Raw genomic sequence first — 17,500 nt, 5'->3', positions numbered from 1 at the left:
TAGAAGCTTAAAGATTGGAGGAGGACAAAAAACTGTAGGTCATACAAATTTTACTCTTCTCAATCTTCTTCATGAAGTGTGTGATGCTCATTTGGATTGACAGCTTCACAAAGATGAATATTTATTTAACAATAGCGGAGTTACTACAAAAAAAGTATTTAAACCCAGACTGATCCAAATAGTGTCCATCCATCAACATGTTTTCTCCAAAAACGCTCAAGGTTCTTTTTGGTTGGGCTTTTTCTTGATTTGTAACCAGCATTAGATTCTGTGGATTGCTGAAGTAAGATTGAACTGGGGTGTTCACACTCACACCAAGGCTCACACTCACGTCCACACTCACACGCACAGGGCCAGCGCCATAGGGGATGCAAAGCATACAGACGCACCCAGGATCGGTGTTAAGAGGGACCCGAAAAAAAAGGCATTCATCATGGCGTCATGGTAAGCTCTCTGTGTCGTGTCTGAATCCAGTGTCTTGAGGCCGGGACAGGAAGCATAAGGTGAACTATTCAGTAGTGAAGTAAACTGTGTTCTGCCTCTATTCTAGTGACTCAGTTGGTTTATGGCGCATTCTCTTCAAAACATTAAATTGCCATTGGCCAGTTCATAATAACGGCCTTCCCCCCATTGGATCACTTCCCATGGTCAGTCCTGAGATAGTGTTAACATAGCGTGTCTTAGCATGTAAGAAACATGTACAATAACGGTTCTCCACACACACACACACACACACACACACACACACACACACACACACACACACACACACACACACACACACACGCACACACACACACACACACACACACACACACACACACACACACACACACACAGCATCTGGGTATGTGTTATTGCTCAAACCCCAAAACATAAAATATGAATCACTCTCATAAAAGTTTAATCTTTTTCTCTCTCCCCATCACTCCCCCTCTCCCTTCTTGCATCTCCACCCCCCTCCCCAGCCTGCTTTTCTCTCTCTGCCCCCCTCTCCTTTTCTCCATCTCCTCTCCTCTCCTCTCTCCTCTCCACCGTCTCCTTTTCTTTATCTCCTCTCCTCTCCTCTCTCCGTCTCCTTTTCTCCATCTCCTCTCCCCGTCTCCTTTTCTCCATCTCCTCTCCCCGTCTCCTTTTCTCCATCTCCTCTCACGTCTCCTTTTCTCCACCTCCTTTCCTCTCCCCGTCTCCTTTTCTCCGTCGCCTCTCCTCTCCTCTCCCCCTCTCCATTTCTCTATCTCCATCTCCTCTGCTCTCCCCCGTCTCCTTTTCTCCATCTCTTCTCCTCTCCATCCCTGTCAGCCGTGGTGTTTGCCATTAAATCTGTGTAAGTGGTAACCAGCGCTGCACCAGGCTCACTGATCGAACGATCCCTAATGAAATCAGTCCAGGGGGGGCGGGGTTCATGTAAATCCAGGATTATATTACATTCTAATGTTCTTTAATGTGGAACTGGTTTAAGGACAAGCAAAAACTACTGGCAAAGCGTTTGTCGTCTGTTAAAAGGCCATGACCTCAAGTTCTACTTAAAGATATCAAAATCCATGTTTAATGGATGAAAAAAAGCAACAATCGTTCTTGAATGCACACACACACACACACACACAGACACACACACACACACACACAGACACACACACACACACACATGCACACATACGCACACACAATATGAACCTCTTCAGTTTAAATTCACCTTGCTAGCAATGGAACAACTAGGGCACATTAGTAATCAATTATAGCCATTTGATCTTAATTGAGGTATTTATGAACATCAATTAGATGCAATCTGGTAGTCCCCCTGAGGGCGTATTGATTAGGCATTGTGTATGTGATTAACCATTTAAATCAATTAAGGCCTTAAGGTACTCACAGGAACAGTTGATTACTCTTCACCTCCCCATGTAAAATAGTAACCCTGGACACTGACAGATCAGCGGGTCTGCTCCCATTGGAATGAGAGGACACTGTTTCAGTCAGCACAAGTAACAGGTTTGTGGTGATATCCTGAGACAACATCAACTCTGGTAGCAGTGCATTTCCTAAGCCATAGATGCACTAGATACAGAGGCATCAATCGCAGTCAGTCATTTAACACACTCATGTGCACACACATACAAATGCAAATACACACACTCACACACACACACACACACACACACACACACACACACACACACACACACACACACACACACACACACACACACACAGACCAAAGACCTCTTGGCAGAAAACTCAATGCCACAATTAGTGTATCTTTTGATAAGGATTATGTGCAGGCAAAGGGAGCAAAGTGCTTTGTCATTATCATTGATCTGAGCTCACAGCGGGAAGGAAGTCCACCCATTGTCATTACACCTACGCTCCATGCCTAATCTCGCTTAATCATATCCACAAATCCTCCTCAATTTTCATCATCATTCTCATGTCACAGGCAGCACACATTCTTACTCGACTGTCCGTCCCTCCACAGTCTTCCACCGAACCATCAAGCCCCCATTTACAACAACTCGCATTGGTGTCTTTGCTTCTTGGATGCAGACCCTCACGTTCAGCTACCCTCGGAGAGAGAGGACAAGGACAATATGTCTGCGCTGGCGAGAGACAGCAGTGGCCTTTGTCACCAAGGCAAACCCCCCCCCCTAACCTTGAGAGCAATGATACGAACCAATCTGGCACACGGACTAGCTCTCAGGGAACTTGTGGCAACTCTACAGAGTCTTGATGAAATGGGAGAAAAAAATCCTCCACACAGACACACACAGACACACACACACTCACACAAACTCACACACACACACACACACACACAAACACACACACACACACACACACACACACACATTAAGAGAGGGGGAACAAGGGAGGAGGGAGAGATGGAAGAGGGGATGGACTGCAAGACAAAGACAGTGACACAATGAGAGAGAAAGAAAGAGAGAGAGAGAATAAATGTGTAAAAGAGAGGGAGAAAGTAAGAGCTCATCAAACCAGAAGTGTGGATAAAATGAGAAAAAAAAGAAAAAAAAGGAAAGGATAGAGATTACCAAATAGAGTGAAAGGAAGGAGAGAATTGTTTTAGGAAGAGGAGAGAATTTGTGGGAAAACTCCCTCCTTTGTTGACTGGTGCTAGCTGGGTGGGCAGGATTGGACTCATTCATTTCATTGTGCCAGCAAGACTGTGTACCACCATTTCACAATTATGCTTCTCAAGGATGTATTTATTCAATTCCATCCTTCAGATCAAATTAAGCACCCCCAGGATAAGAGTTAGCAACAGGACATACTCTCAAAATGGCAGTGGATAGAAAGAAAATTCTGTTGAAAGCTCATTCTCCAACCTCCTTCTCTCCTCTCCATTCCTGCCCCCCCCCCCCCCCCCCCCAACATGCCATATCCCCACCTCCCTTCCCTCCTTCTCACTATCTTTCTCTCTATTCCTCCTCTCTCTCCTCTCTCTCTCTCTCTCTCTCTCTCTCTCTCTCTCTCTCTCTCTCTCTCTCTCTCTCTGTCACTCCCTCTATCTCCTCTCAGCCTCAGAGCTGCCAATCACCCTAAACTTATTTATCTCTCTCCCATCGCGCAATCTCTCTGTGTCTATTTCTCCATTTCATCCTCCATCTCTCTGGTGTCATTGCTCTGTCCATCTCTTACCCTCTTCCTGGAGTGTGTGAGTCGGAAAACATCAGAAACAGTGCTGCTCTCTGTCCCACCTGTGACTTTTCATGCCGTCAGTTGACACACAATTTCCATTTAAAATGAAATGGTGGTGAAAATATTGATTTCAAAAGTTAGAGAGTTATCACTGTGATGATAGGTGTGAGGTTTGTTTAGCAGTTAAAACCAAGAAGCAAGAAAAACAGATATATACGTATATATACAATACATAACAAACCAGAGGTTACGGACTGTTGATCATGACTTTGGTGCGATACCTTCACCTCAGCTGAGACTGTGGCTAGATTACAAACACAGCACACAATCTCCAAGCATTTTGTGAAACCAAAGAGTCCTCCAGTGGTTCTTTCTCTCCTTCCATCCAAACAGTATGTCTGTGTGTGGAGTGGTCCCGTTCGGCGGGAACCTTGAGTCAGACTTTACTGTTATTAAATTAATTTATCAAAACGGGCCTAGTTTTTTTACTAATTACTGTTTTGTTGTTTTCAAGGGCACTGATTTCAGCATCTCAAAACTCAAAGAGTGCAATAAAAATATTCTACTGTATTTCTTTGAACTAACATAACACGAAGAAAAAAACGCATTGCTCAAGGATTTCATCATACCTTACTGTTTTAGGCAGCGCAGTCCTGTGACTAATCAAAGCAATACAAACAACTTACCCTCTCTCTCTTTCTCTTTCCCCTTTTCTCTCTCTCATACACATAAAGGCTACGCCATCTAAAATATGAAATTGTTATTCTGCTATTATTTACTTTTATTGTATTGCACTGTGAAGTTGATACAAGTTGTAATGCATAGACATTACAGATAACCAGCTATATGACATACATTAGTATTAAATTAAGGTTTTAGCGTTTATATTATCAAAGTAACGGCACCACCTACGTATACCCTCCCTCTACATTGCTGTCCATTCTCTTGCTAGCTCTTTCTTGGTGTTGGGGTGACATCTCTCGCCCAGATGCACCTATGCTCTCTTCAGTGAGGGCTGGTTTTAGTTGCCATGGTGAGAACAGCCATGGGAGCATAGCTGTTCTGTTCTCACCCACCGCTCCCCATCGCTGACCACGGCTAGCCTTCACTTGCCATTAATGGCTAGCTCTGGCACGCATAATCATCATGTCAAAATGCTATCATGCCTATCAAATCACTATTATAAGGCTACTGGTCCTATTCCCACAGGGCTGGCCACTACGTACCAACAGACATGAGGTAAAAGCACTCAATGAATTAAATCAATTCAATATCGATGAATGAATGGATGGACGGACGACAGATGGGCAAGTTGAAGAACAAACAAACAAGAACAGAGACTCAACAGTGTATAAGTGTATAAAATGTATCACAACCCTGATTTATCTGAATACAAAAAAGAAATGGGTTCTGCTGGAACACACAAAAACCCATGTTTTCAAATCACTTGCATGGGGAAGTATACTGAAGAAGGAGACAGACACTTATCTAAAAGTTTTAATTTCAAAAGGCTGTCCTTGGCAGCCATGATAAAATGAAGATAGTGCTCTTGAAGGTCAAGAGGCCTTTTGATGTAGGACATCTGGACGCTTCATCAATCATTTAGATAGAATTTCATGGACTGGTAATACTGTTCATTGAGGAATGTTTAAAAACAAGTGTTTAATCCACTAAGACAACCGCCTACACAATGTCACTAGAATTGCACAAGCATAGTGACTTTGTTCCTTCAGTCTGCTGTCACAGGCTCAGCTGAATCACTGGACCACCTGTATCAGGGATTGTTTGCACTGCATGTGTTTATCAGGGTTGGTCAAGGTTAAATCTTTCACCTCTCCATGGAATAAATCAACACAGTATGTCATATTTTGTATTTCAAAATCGTCTTGTCAAAACATCTAACTGGCTAATATGTGATATTCCAATGGAAGGATAGACCATTTCCATTCATCCAACCAATCATTCTGAACACAACCTTGTTGTAATGTTTACAATTTAATTATCTGTATTTTTATTTTATTTTGCATTTAATCTATATTTATATTTCTTTATCTAAAAATTCAAATTCAAAATGTTGTCTCAGTGTCTCCTAAATGTCGATACAATATTTATAAGATTTAGTAATATGTATTATATCACAAAGCAATTTGATTGATTTAAAAATCACAAAGCTTTAGTTCAATTCCATCTCGTTTCCTCTGACTTTTTTGTACACAAAGAATATCATCACAAAGCTGCTTTAGAAAATTCCAGGGCCTACTTTTTAGAAAATTAGGACAGACCAAAACAATAATCTCCCACTCTATCTCTCTCTCTCTCTCTTCCATTCTCTCTCTCATTCACACTCTATCCACTCTATTTCTCTTTATCAGAGAACAGAGAAAATATTTCGACTTCAACATGGGGAGTTATAACAAGGACCTAGGCTAAAGGCTACAGACACTGTCAGAACATCCTAGAAGAACCAACAACATTACTTATCAGCATGAGCTACCTTACCAGCAGCCATTCAAACGTATACTAAACAGAGTTGTGTCACCTGCAGCTGGTCAAACAACAAATCTATCACTTCCTCAGCATTGGGTCAAACATCAACATCATGCCATTGTGCCAACATCTGGCCAAACAGCTATGGCACTGAATTTAAAATTCTGTTTGCATTTTAAAACACAAGGTTTCAACATGCCCTTTTCTAGTCTAGATCATGAAATCCCCTTAAATGAACTCTGGCTTCAATAATCTCATTTGAGTGTTATTACAATGTTATGCTTTAAACTGTGATCGTGATCTGCGTATGAGGGGTCAAGTGGAGTCCAAACCTACACGACAGTCACAGGCGAATCTAAAACCAGGACATGTAAAAGCCCCTGCTCTTGAGCCATGCAGAGCCCTAATGGGATTGAGCAGTAAGCTACTCCTCTTAATTACAACAGTGCTGACTTCAACTGAGTGTTTTACCCATGCATTATTTCAACAACCAACCTCTTACCCACGCATTATTTTAACAACCAACCTCAACCTTCTCTTAATGCCAGTGATTTTTGAGGCAGGGAATGCCCCTCCTGTTTTGTATGTCAGCCTTTCTTCTCCACACTCTTTGGGCTGCAATACAATCACAGCACAGACATCACGTATACTGTGAGTCATACGCTATCAAAAGCACCCAATCAATTCAAATCGATGACTGACTCACTGGCTAATCCTATCCAGTGCTGCCATGAGGCCTATGTGTGCTTTTAAAGAACTGGCAGAGGACCGCTGGAATGAGCGGCTGATGCTGTGTGCCGTGCTGTATAGGCCTGACGGGCTACAGCTTAACCTCTCACAGAACAGCACTCGCTACCATACCTATTTAATAATCAAGAGCACACAGGACACTCCTCAAACACAGAGAAGGAGAGAGGTACACACACACACACACACACACACAAACACACACACACACACACACAAACACACACAGAGGGTTTTCTGTTCTTTCACAGACAAATTCTTACACAATAAGTGAATACATTTGCACATATGCTTGTTCTGTAAAATAGACTTCCTCTCTCTCTCTCTCTCTCTCTCTCTCTCGCTCTCTCTCTCTCTCTCTCTCTCTCTCTCTCTCGCTCTCTCTCTCTCTCTCTCTATCTCTCTTAATCACACACACACACGTCTGTCTGGTCTTTTGACCACTAAAGCAGTTGTGATGTTGGATTGGATGTTCTCCAGGCATACGTATACCTGTCATTTCTTGTAATTTCCAGTCACCTGTCATAGACAGAACAAGAGTCTCGTTGCACAGGCAAAGTTTCTTGAAAAAGTGTAAACTTTAGAAAAGGAGCTTATTTCTGCACTACCTCAGCGATGACTAATTTTTGCAATGCGGTGTTCCTTCTCAAGCCCCCTCCCCCCGCTCTTCTACTCCCTCTCTCTTTCTCTCCCTCTATATTTCTCTCTCCCTCTCTCGCTCTCTCCCCACTGTGTCTCTTTCTTCTCCCTATCTTTTTCTCGCTTCTTTTATTTTTTTTCTGCAAGCTCCAGCTCAGCACAGCATGGTTCTCTGCACTCAGTCATCCCAGCAGTACACACACACAGACACACAGACGCACACACACACACACACACACACACACACACACACAGACTCTATCACTTGCCTACACTCACATACACCCACACTCATGCACTCACTCACTCATCCACTCACACGTACACGCACACTGAACTCACACACACAGACACACACACGCACACACACATGAACACACACACACTCAAATACACACAAACTGTGCTCTTTTTTTCAGACTCTCATTGACTTTTTCTCTCCACTCCCTCTCTCCGAGAACCTTTGGCTGTGAATGATGAGAAAAGATGGCTAAAATCAAATGTTCTGAATGTGTTTTGGAGAATTATCCTGTAGAGATACTTCATATTTTTCGATGAAGTTGAACAATGTCATGTGCGTCAATTTGAGAGACATCGCACAGATAAGTACGGAGTGAGAGATACATAAGGGAAGATGTTCTCATGCAAACACACTCACATTTGATAAGCCTTTTTCTAGAACAATGGTTTCCAAAAATGGTGTGTTGCAAACAGAGGTAAAAGGTCTTACTGTATCTTTTTGGCCCATCTTCCAGGCAGAACGACAGAGTCAATGTGGCATCGTCTTCAAAGAACTCAGTGGAGAAAGCATCCCACCACAGGTTATCACACTCCTGAAACACACACACACACACACACACACACACACACACACACACACACACACACACGCACACACACACACGCACACACACACATTTAAATACTCTTACACATACTGTTCATAGAACGTACTGTAGCAGATTTTTTTTACTGTAAGAAGAACCTTGAAACAAATTGAATGTGGCTTTCATAACAACATTCAAACTCTCAATCTTTCTGACACAGTGAACTGATCTTGTGGGAGATGGCCTGTAATGCATTAAGTCTATTCTCCCGATTCAGAGTGTTCACAAAAGTACATGGTCAGGTCCAGAATAATTGATTTTCTCTACAATGGACATGTCTCACAAACAGTTAAGGCAGCCACAACTGAAAGAGCGCCCATATTCCAGAATAGCATCTCAAAAAAGATCAAAATAAAAAGTGTGTGTACTAAGGCAGTGACTAGCAGAGATATCAATATTTGCTTTATAAATATTGTTTTATATGTGTCTAAACTGTACTCAAATCTTTCAAAGCTAGCACGTTCCTGATCTCATTAGGATACCTCCCCACAACCCCACCCCCAGTGCCCCACACTCACGGCCCCTACAGAGGGTCTGCTGAAAAGAGGTGGGTTAGAATGGAGAGAGTGGGACAGGGTATCAGGTGACAGGAGAGCTGCTTAAAAACAAGGGCTATATATATGAGAAAACAGGATTACCAGTGAAACCTCAAAGTGGAGGACTCATTGGTGTGTGAAGATGAGTCAGAGTAAGGATACATCTGAGGCTAACCTCCAGGATGCATTCTGAGATGTAATGAGTAGCATGGGCTAGACAGTATTTAAGTGGTTCATTCTGTTGAATGAATCCTTCAGCATCTGTTAGTCACAGATGTGGCTAGACCATGTTTCACTGTTTTTGACAGGACAGCGGACTGTTAAACATGACTGCAGTTGTTTCGCAAAGCATATGAAGATACTTCAAAATGATCAATAATGAGACACAGATTATTGTGCCTATCAGCTGGGTTTTATGTACTTCAACTCAACTCATTTTCCTGATGCGCGTTTGATATGAGGGTGGACGTTTCCCCCTTGTATGAAAGAGATAATCGATTGGTGGCTAGAGTTATGTCCCATTTTAAACACAGAGCTCTGAATTAAAAGTTTCAGATTTGAGATGTAAACATACTGCTTGTGATTTTTTTTACCTCTGAAAAGAACACACACACAGAAGCACTAATGATAGCACTTGGATGCTGGACGCATAACAGTAATAGGCACGTTCATGATTTTGCTTTTAATAAAAACATTCTCTCTCTCCCTCACTCACTCACTCTCACACTCTCTCTCTCTCTCTCTGTCTGTCATTCGGAGAGAGTCACTCAGAGAGCTCACAGATGATGGCTGTCATTATGTTGGAAGCCGAAAGTGCGCACCTTGAAGACTAAAGCTGAAGTTAATTTAGCTCCACCGCTGTGGCATCTCAGCTGGCCTACCAACACAACAAGAGGGAAGTCCACTTCCAGGAAACGGAAAAACAACCTCCGGATCACGGGTGGTGACCCAGGACTCACTCTGTCTTACTAACACACACACACACACACACACACACACATACATACATACATACACACACAAAGAAAAAGCGGAAGTCCAGCTTTAGATGGTGGCAGTGAACCAGGTCTTTCAGCTCGGGGAAATCCCGAACTCCCAAAATCCAAAAGGTCCAACTGAATCCAGACACTGATGAACACGCTCCAGCCTGCCTGGTCTGGGCCATGCATTCAAAACACGGAGACATCACATCCGGTCTCTGGGAGTTTTAGTGTGTCCAGCACAGACATGAAGAACAGACACATCCCCTGACCCTCCTTTTGAGAAATGATTACCAGAACCTGACAGCTTGAACAGCAAAGCGAAGACATCAATGGAAGGGAAAAATCTTGTCAAGGCCAGCCATGGACCTTTGGTTATTAGGCATTTATAAAGTATCTGTAAAAACTTCCTTGGGCATTCATTAAAACGTCATCAATGAGACCATGTGTCTACAAATGGGCAAAAATAAGTATGTATCTGTGTGTGTGTGTGTGTGTGTGTGCGTGTGTGTGTGTGTGTGTGTGTGTGTGTGTGTGTGTGTGGGTGTGTGTGTGTGTGTGTGTGTCTGTGTGTGTGTGTGTGTGTGTGTGTATGTGTGTGTGTGTGTGTGTGTGTGTGTGCGTTGTGTGCGAGTGTATGTGTGTGGCTAAATGGGTGTAAGGGGGTAAAGGTTGTGACCCCAGGTAAACTGACAAGACGTATGGCTTACACTGGCACCACTGCAGTGATGAAGTGCTATTGATTTCAGCATAGAATGCCCCATCACTCTCTCTACCTCTCTCTCCCTGCCTCTCTCTCAGAGCCTTTAACAGCTGAATGGTGTTAGAGCTGCAGGGATTTGTGTCTGATCCATGGGATTTGTGCGACGCAGCGTGTAAATAACAATAACTACACACAGAGCGTGCTATGCGAGGACAAGAATTATGTTGAAAATGCAGTGATTCTCTTTTTCTCTCTCTCTCTTTCTCTTTCACACACATACACACACAGAGAGACACACACACACACACAGACACACACACACATATCCACATATGTGGTCTGTCCACAATAAAGCAGATCAAAGCCAGAAAGAAAAGGAAGTGCAATCTCCTATACGTAACTCTGCAAATGAGGATACTCTTCACACTAAAAATACACTGTCAAACAAGCAATTTTCTCAAGCACATTCAAATCGCTCAGTTTCAGAATGGAGTAATTTCCCCTCCGAATTAAATTTGCTTGATCCCCCCCCCCCCCCCACCAAAAAATTCGACATTTTATACCCAACCCTTTTCCATTCTCTGATTACCTACATGATTACATTTAGGGGAGTCATTTAACACTGAGCATAGTCATTCATTACATTACACACACACACACACACACACACATGCACATATGCGCACACGCAAACTCACACTCACGCACGCACACACACACACACACACACACACACACACACACACACACACACACAAAGTCATGTACCCCTGATTTATGAGTTCCCTAATACACCCTTACAAGGACAATGAAGTCCAAAGTCACTCACTGAGTCTGAAACAGTGGAACACAACAGAGATCAGGCAGAAGTGTGCGTTGTGCTGAAAGGCAGGAGACTTTGTGAAGTGTATGTTGTGCGTAAAAGCAGAAGACTTTGTGAAATGTGTGTTGTTTGTAAAGGAAGGAGGTGGCACTCAGTAGATGTTTGTGGTGGTCTATTCTTCACATATTTAAGATTTAAAAATGTAGTGTAACATTGTTGTTGCTGTTTGCATGAACATATTAGTCTGTTTAACACGGTTCTTACTCATCTGACTGAATTCAGTGTGTATCCTGTTTGTATTGTCCCATCATACTTGCACATCAAGCAACCAAGAGTTGAGCACTGAGCAAGGACAGCAGCATCAACCACTCTCTGTCCTCTGCCCAAGCATGCACCTCTCTGTCTCTCTCTCTCTGTTTCTTTCACTCTCTCTCACCCCTTTCAACAATTTAATGAGTAACAAAGAAGCCTTACCAACGGGAGACGAGCAGAAGGTTGGATGTTGTTATTTTCCACAAATTTGCAGTAAATCCTAATCTTAAAATCACTGTGAAATTACAGCGCTTTAATCATTATTACTCCACCAAACCCTTGTTGAGGCAGTGACTCATCTTTTGTTTATTCATGATCTCTGCCTTTGTGTGGAAGTTTGTGAGTGATTGAGTGTGTGCATGTGTGTATGTGTGTGTCTGTGTTTTTAGTGGATATTTCCAAAGCACACAAACCCACACACACACACACACACACACGCACATGCACACACACCCACACACACACACACACATCCCCAGGATGAGCTTGTTGCTTTATCTTATATGACATGCAGAGCCAGAGTCATTGTATTGGGCACTGGCAAGAGCGAGGGGCAGAGCTGAAAATAGCAAGAATCCTCTGCCACTGACACGCAAGACTGTGACTCTGGATGCTTTGTGTGTGTCTGTGTATGTGTGTGTGTGTGCATGTGTGCTTGTATCTGTGTTTTTCTGTGCTAACGAATACATAGACATGCTTAATACCACAGAAAGAGAGCACAAGACAGACAGACAAAGAAAGAGAGAGAGAGAGGAAGGGGAGAGAACGATAGAGATGAGAGATGAGGAAAAAAAGACAGAAGCAAATACTGTACATGCATGGACGTTCACACACTCATTCACAAACCCAAACACTCACACACATGTACACACACACACACACACACACACACACACACACACTCACACACACACACACACACACACACACACACACACACACACACACACACACACACACACACACACACACACACACACACACACACACACACACACACACACACACACACACACACACACACAAACACACGCACACACACATACATTGTTGTGTTATCAGTGCTGTACGGAGCACTGGGAGGGACTGTGAGAAACGCAACAGGAAAAAGGTGGGTGTATTGTCCAGGTTTCCTGCGATCAGGAACCTAGCTCATTGTTCAATATGTGTGTGTGTGTGTGATTGAGGTCAGGGGATCTGACCTTCAATTGCGTCACAGCACTGTCCCAGTTCCTCCACATCCTCTGCCAGTTGAATCATGGGAGCAGCATGGTAAGACAATAGATTTCTTTTAACAAAAATCCATTATATAGGTCTAAAATGACTGTTTTCACACATTTTCACACATTTCAATGAGAATATTATTCATTAAAATTATTGCAAATTGGTGATATACTATGTTGGCTTATATGTGTGTGTGTGACTATGGACTGAGAATAAATGCATAGGAGACATTGGGGAGAAGGCCACGCGGACAGGCACAGCAGTGGTGTAAGTTCCTACAGGCCTGTGTTTCATCTTTCATGTGTTTTGTTTTAATGAATATTTATAAAAATACATGGATGGGAATAATGGACTATCTCAGAGACACCCCTCCCCCATCCCACCCCCCCAGGGAGGCAATTATACCAGTCTAGTATGAGACAGGAGTAAGAGGGGTATCACACTGCAGGAGCTCACCCTCTAAACTCGCGCTCACACACATACACATACATACACACACAAACACACACACACACACATACACACAGATACGCATGAATGCACACACACACACACACACACACACACACACAGCCAAACACACACAATACACACAAACAGAGGCTCATAGACATACACACATTTACACTCAAAAGCTAAACCAGTTCACGCTAGGACAAGAGTGCACACACAACCCAAAAAAAAACACAAACACGCGCATATATCCTCACTAGTGTGCTCATTAGGTATCTGTTTCAAATGGAGAGAGTGTGGCCATACACTTGTACTCGGCTGTGTGGGACATAAGGTGTATCTGGGGTGTTCTATTTAATCAACTAATTTTTCAGAAATAAGTAAACAATGCTAATGATTTGAGATCTTAATGCTAAGTGGGGTTTCAGACATTAAATCAACCATTTGTCTGTAAGTAAACATGTTTTAAAAGCTTTTCCGTTAGTAACTATATTGATGAAAGGCTGATATATCCTCGTACATATGCTGGGCCCATCAGTCCTTACTAAATGCTTTTGACACAAAGCTCCATTTAAAAAAAAGAAAAAGAGTGGTTTGGTTGTAAACATGTCAGATGACCCAGTCCATTCACCTTAGGGGTCTAGGAGCATGACAGGAGTGACCATACCATACCAGCTCACACCAACAGGTGGCGACACTTGAGACACACACACACACACAAACACACACACACACACACACACACACACACACACACACACACACACACACACACACACACACACACACACACACACACACTATGGTAATGATGCACATCATAGCTCAAGAAAGAAGACCCCACTGAAGTAATCAGCTCTATATCATTAGGGAACTGGTGACCACAAGAGAGCAAGGTTAGGGAGACAGAGAAAGAGAGACAGAGGGAGAGGGAGAGAGAGGGAGAGAGAGAGAGAGAGAGAGAGAGAGAGAGAGAGAGAGAGAGAGAGGGAGAGAGAGAGAACACCAATTTGCTTTTCAGTGAGGTAAGTCTGTTTGGCTGCTCATAAATCAATTAACAGCATGAACCCTCAGCAATTGACATTCCACAGGACACAGCAATGGAGTAGTTTCAGTGATTCAGTTTGCTTTACCATTATGATTCATTCAGTGTTACCTCTAATACAAATCACAGCCGGTGCACAAATCAGTAACCACTGGAAAAAGTAGATGAAAATGGTTCCAGTCGTTTGGGTATAAGAAAACCCTAATGCTACATCACAGAAAGTTCCACTTTCTTTTAGCTTGGCATTCTTATCAGACTCCTGAAAATGATTTGATTTGTGAGTTTGTGAGAATGTCAATCATGTTAGCATATTGTGTGGACAAAGCAAGTGAGCTTATTTTTTATCCAGTAGTCCAACTTTTTAGTTGGAGTACTGAAACGGAAAATACCCTGACCGGTCCAGGGTCTCTCTCTATCTCTGTAAATAAGACTTCAGATTCAAAGGTGTTCATTAATGTCATGAGGAAGGGGACATGAGGACTGATGTCCCAGCTCAAAACACTCAACAAGTGACATTTTTTTTTTGATAAACCTTGAGTTGGAGAAAAGAGGGGGAGAGAGAAAGAAAGTGTGGTTGTGTGCCTGAGAGAGAGAGAGAGAGAGAGAGAGAGAGAGAGAGAGAGATGACTCATTCAAAAGCATCATATTACCAATATGATTTACCAACAAGTTGCACTGGCCATCAGAGGAGCATGTACACATTAACATGTGCTGCAACGTTTCGCAGAAGTTCTAGAGTTATCTTAATCTCATAGTGAAAGTGGTGGCTACACCTTTGCATTGTATGACCAAAATGGGTAAGTCCCCTTTAGCATATACTAACAATCAAAGCACAAAACATTTGAATATAATGCACCTAAACCTTAGCCATGAAGCCTACACACGGTAAATGATTGCATTCAGAAACAAAACTCATACGCAAGCACACACACACACAACCACTAAAAAAATCACACTAGAGCTGAAACAACAGAGTGTTGGCTAACCTCTGAACGGGACTGTAGCCGCTTATTCATCTCGTAGATTCGGTACTCGGGTTGCACCATGTAGGGCGAGTGTCTTCTGTAAAACGGACCGAACGGAGACGAGTAGAATGGGTCGTGCGGTGTGCTGGACATCGTGTCGGCTACCGGTGCTCACTTCACACTGCGCAATAACACCAGCATCCATGCAGCGCACATGGAAGAGGACGCTCAGTAACAAACACGCACTCCACACGCTCACGCACACTCACGCTGCCAGTGAGATCGCTGCTGTCAAACCAGGGTGAACACAAACACACTCACGCCTGCCTGAACGTTAAGAACTGTCGAGCAGCCCACTGGAAGGAGGCGGGGAGGGGGGAGGAATCGGAGAGGAGGGGTAGAAAGAAGGGGGGCTTAACAGGCTGTGGTGGGGGTGGGGTGGGGTGGGGTAGGGAGGGGAGTTGCGGGGGAGAGGGGGAATAGAGGTGGAGAAGCGGATCGCTTCAGGCTGTTCTCGATGTTGGAGGAGCAGTTTGCGAAAGGGTCATATCCTGTCCGATCCGTGTACTCTGTGCAGTGAAAAAAAAAATTGAAAATACGTCAGCCAAGTTTTCCAAAGTCCAAGTTTGGTTTTAATTTGACAGTTTGGTACCTCCCCTGACAACCACACTGCAGAGCTTTCTGCGTGTCTGTACACAGACCTCCTTTGGCATGCACAGAAAAAGAGCAAGACTTCATCAAGGCATTTACCAAATTATGATGTGACCCCAAATGGCATCGTATAGACATTCAAATCTACCTCCAAACACACAGCCAGCGAAGACCACCCCCACACAAACACGTACACACAAACATTCAGCTGTCACTCTCTCTGTCCCTGTATATGTGTGGTGTGTTTGTGTGTGTTATTTGTGGTTATGAAATGTATATTTATTTTGTGTTTAATAATGTCTAAGCATTGATTAACCCATTTTTATCATGAACATCATCATCTTATTATTCTTTTTCACTTTCTGCTTCTGCAAATGTATGATGGCTTTCATTGCATAGGATATAATTAAACAACTAAATCCACCCTTACCCTCACCCCCACTCCAACACATACACCCACACTGCACACACATACACACGCGAAAACATACATTCCACTGTCTGTATCTGTTTGTGTATGAGTGAGGTGTGTTTGTGTGTGGTGTTTTTGCTGCTCTTTGTTATTATATGTATATTTTTATTATTTGTGTTATTATGTGTGTGTGTGCATTTATTTACCTTCTTCATCTTCTTCTTCTTCTTCTTCTTCTGCCTCTTGTAATGTAAATGTATGATGACTTCCATTGCATAGAAATATGACAGCCAAATGTGTTTAGAACAAAATGAATTCACCTATAGTTGTAACCTATCAGAATGTTAAAATATTCAGGCATGACTGCCTTTCAGTTGTTTTGTTTGCAGACCATTCACTGAATGAGGGAGTGGACTAAAGACTATGCTCGATAGACAACCAAACATAACTTAGCAGCTTTAAATTAAATTTTGATTTTCTAGAATGTATAATTCCAGCTACACTTGTAGTCTAGGGGTATATCAAACTGTATTCAACCCATGTGTTCATTACAAAGGAAATTCGAATTTTGATGCTCTCTAATCCATAGGTGTTGCTTGGTCTGTACTGTACACATTTACTAGTCAATAATTTGATCACTTTGGTCCACTGATGTATATTATTGATCACTTCTGATCAACAGCATCATCATCCTCACTCAGTGTGCATGCACAAGTATGATGGTACACTGAGCAGTTTCCATAGTGATGAGCAAATATTACCTGTTTTACTCAAGGATTCTCGTGACTAGGCTGGTTGGTTCCAGGTTTGTCTTTCTGATTTGATAGTTTCAGTATAATCTTCTGAGGTTGTGCCATTTATCATGTATAAAGGTTTTTCCTATGTCAATGTGAGAAGCCTCATTCTAACAGCAAGGGCAAAATTAGATACACACAAAGAAATCCCAGAAAAGGCACAAACTTTGAAACTCTCCTGACTCTCC

The 17,500-nt window shown here is 42.8% G+C and overlaps 1 protein-coding gene across 2 annotated transcripts in view; it reads right to left on the bottom strand.

Annotated features, from left to right (window-relative positions):
• ldb2b (LIM domain binding 2b) overlaps nt 1-15,652 on the bottom strand; it is a 31,918-nt gene extending 16,266 nt beyond the window's left edge. For both annotated transcript variants that reach the window (XM_080836372.1, XM_080836373.1), the window contains exons 1-2: nt 15,477-15,652; nt 8,258-8,360 (exon numbers count right to left, since the gene is read on the bottom strand). In XM_080836372.1, coding sequence (XP_080692498.1) covers nt 8,258-8,360; nt 15,477-15,608 — 235 coding nt within the window. In that variant the 5' untranslated portion in view covers nt 15,609-15,652. The remainder of the gene's footprint in view (nt 1-8,257; nt 8,361-15,476) is intronic.
• Nucleotides 15,653-17,500: the final 1,848 nt, after the last annotated feature.

Source organism: Sprattus sprattus (genome assembly GCF_963457725.1).
Source record: "Sprattus sprattus genome assembly, chromosome: 4".
Taxonomy (NCBI): Eukaryota; Metazoa; Chordata; class Actinopteri; order Clupeiformes; family Clupeidae; genus Sprattus; species Sprattus sprattus.
The sequence above is the reverse complement of the archived record's forward strand: the minus strand, read 5'-3'. Positions and strand labels throughout refer to the sequence as shown.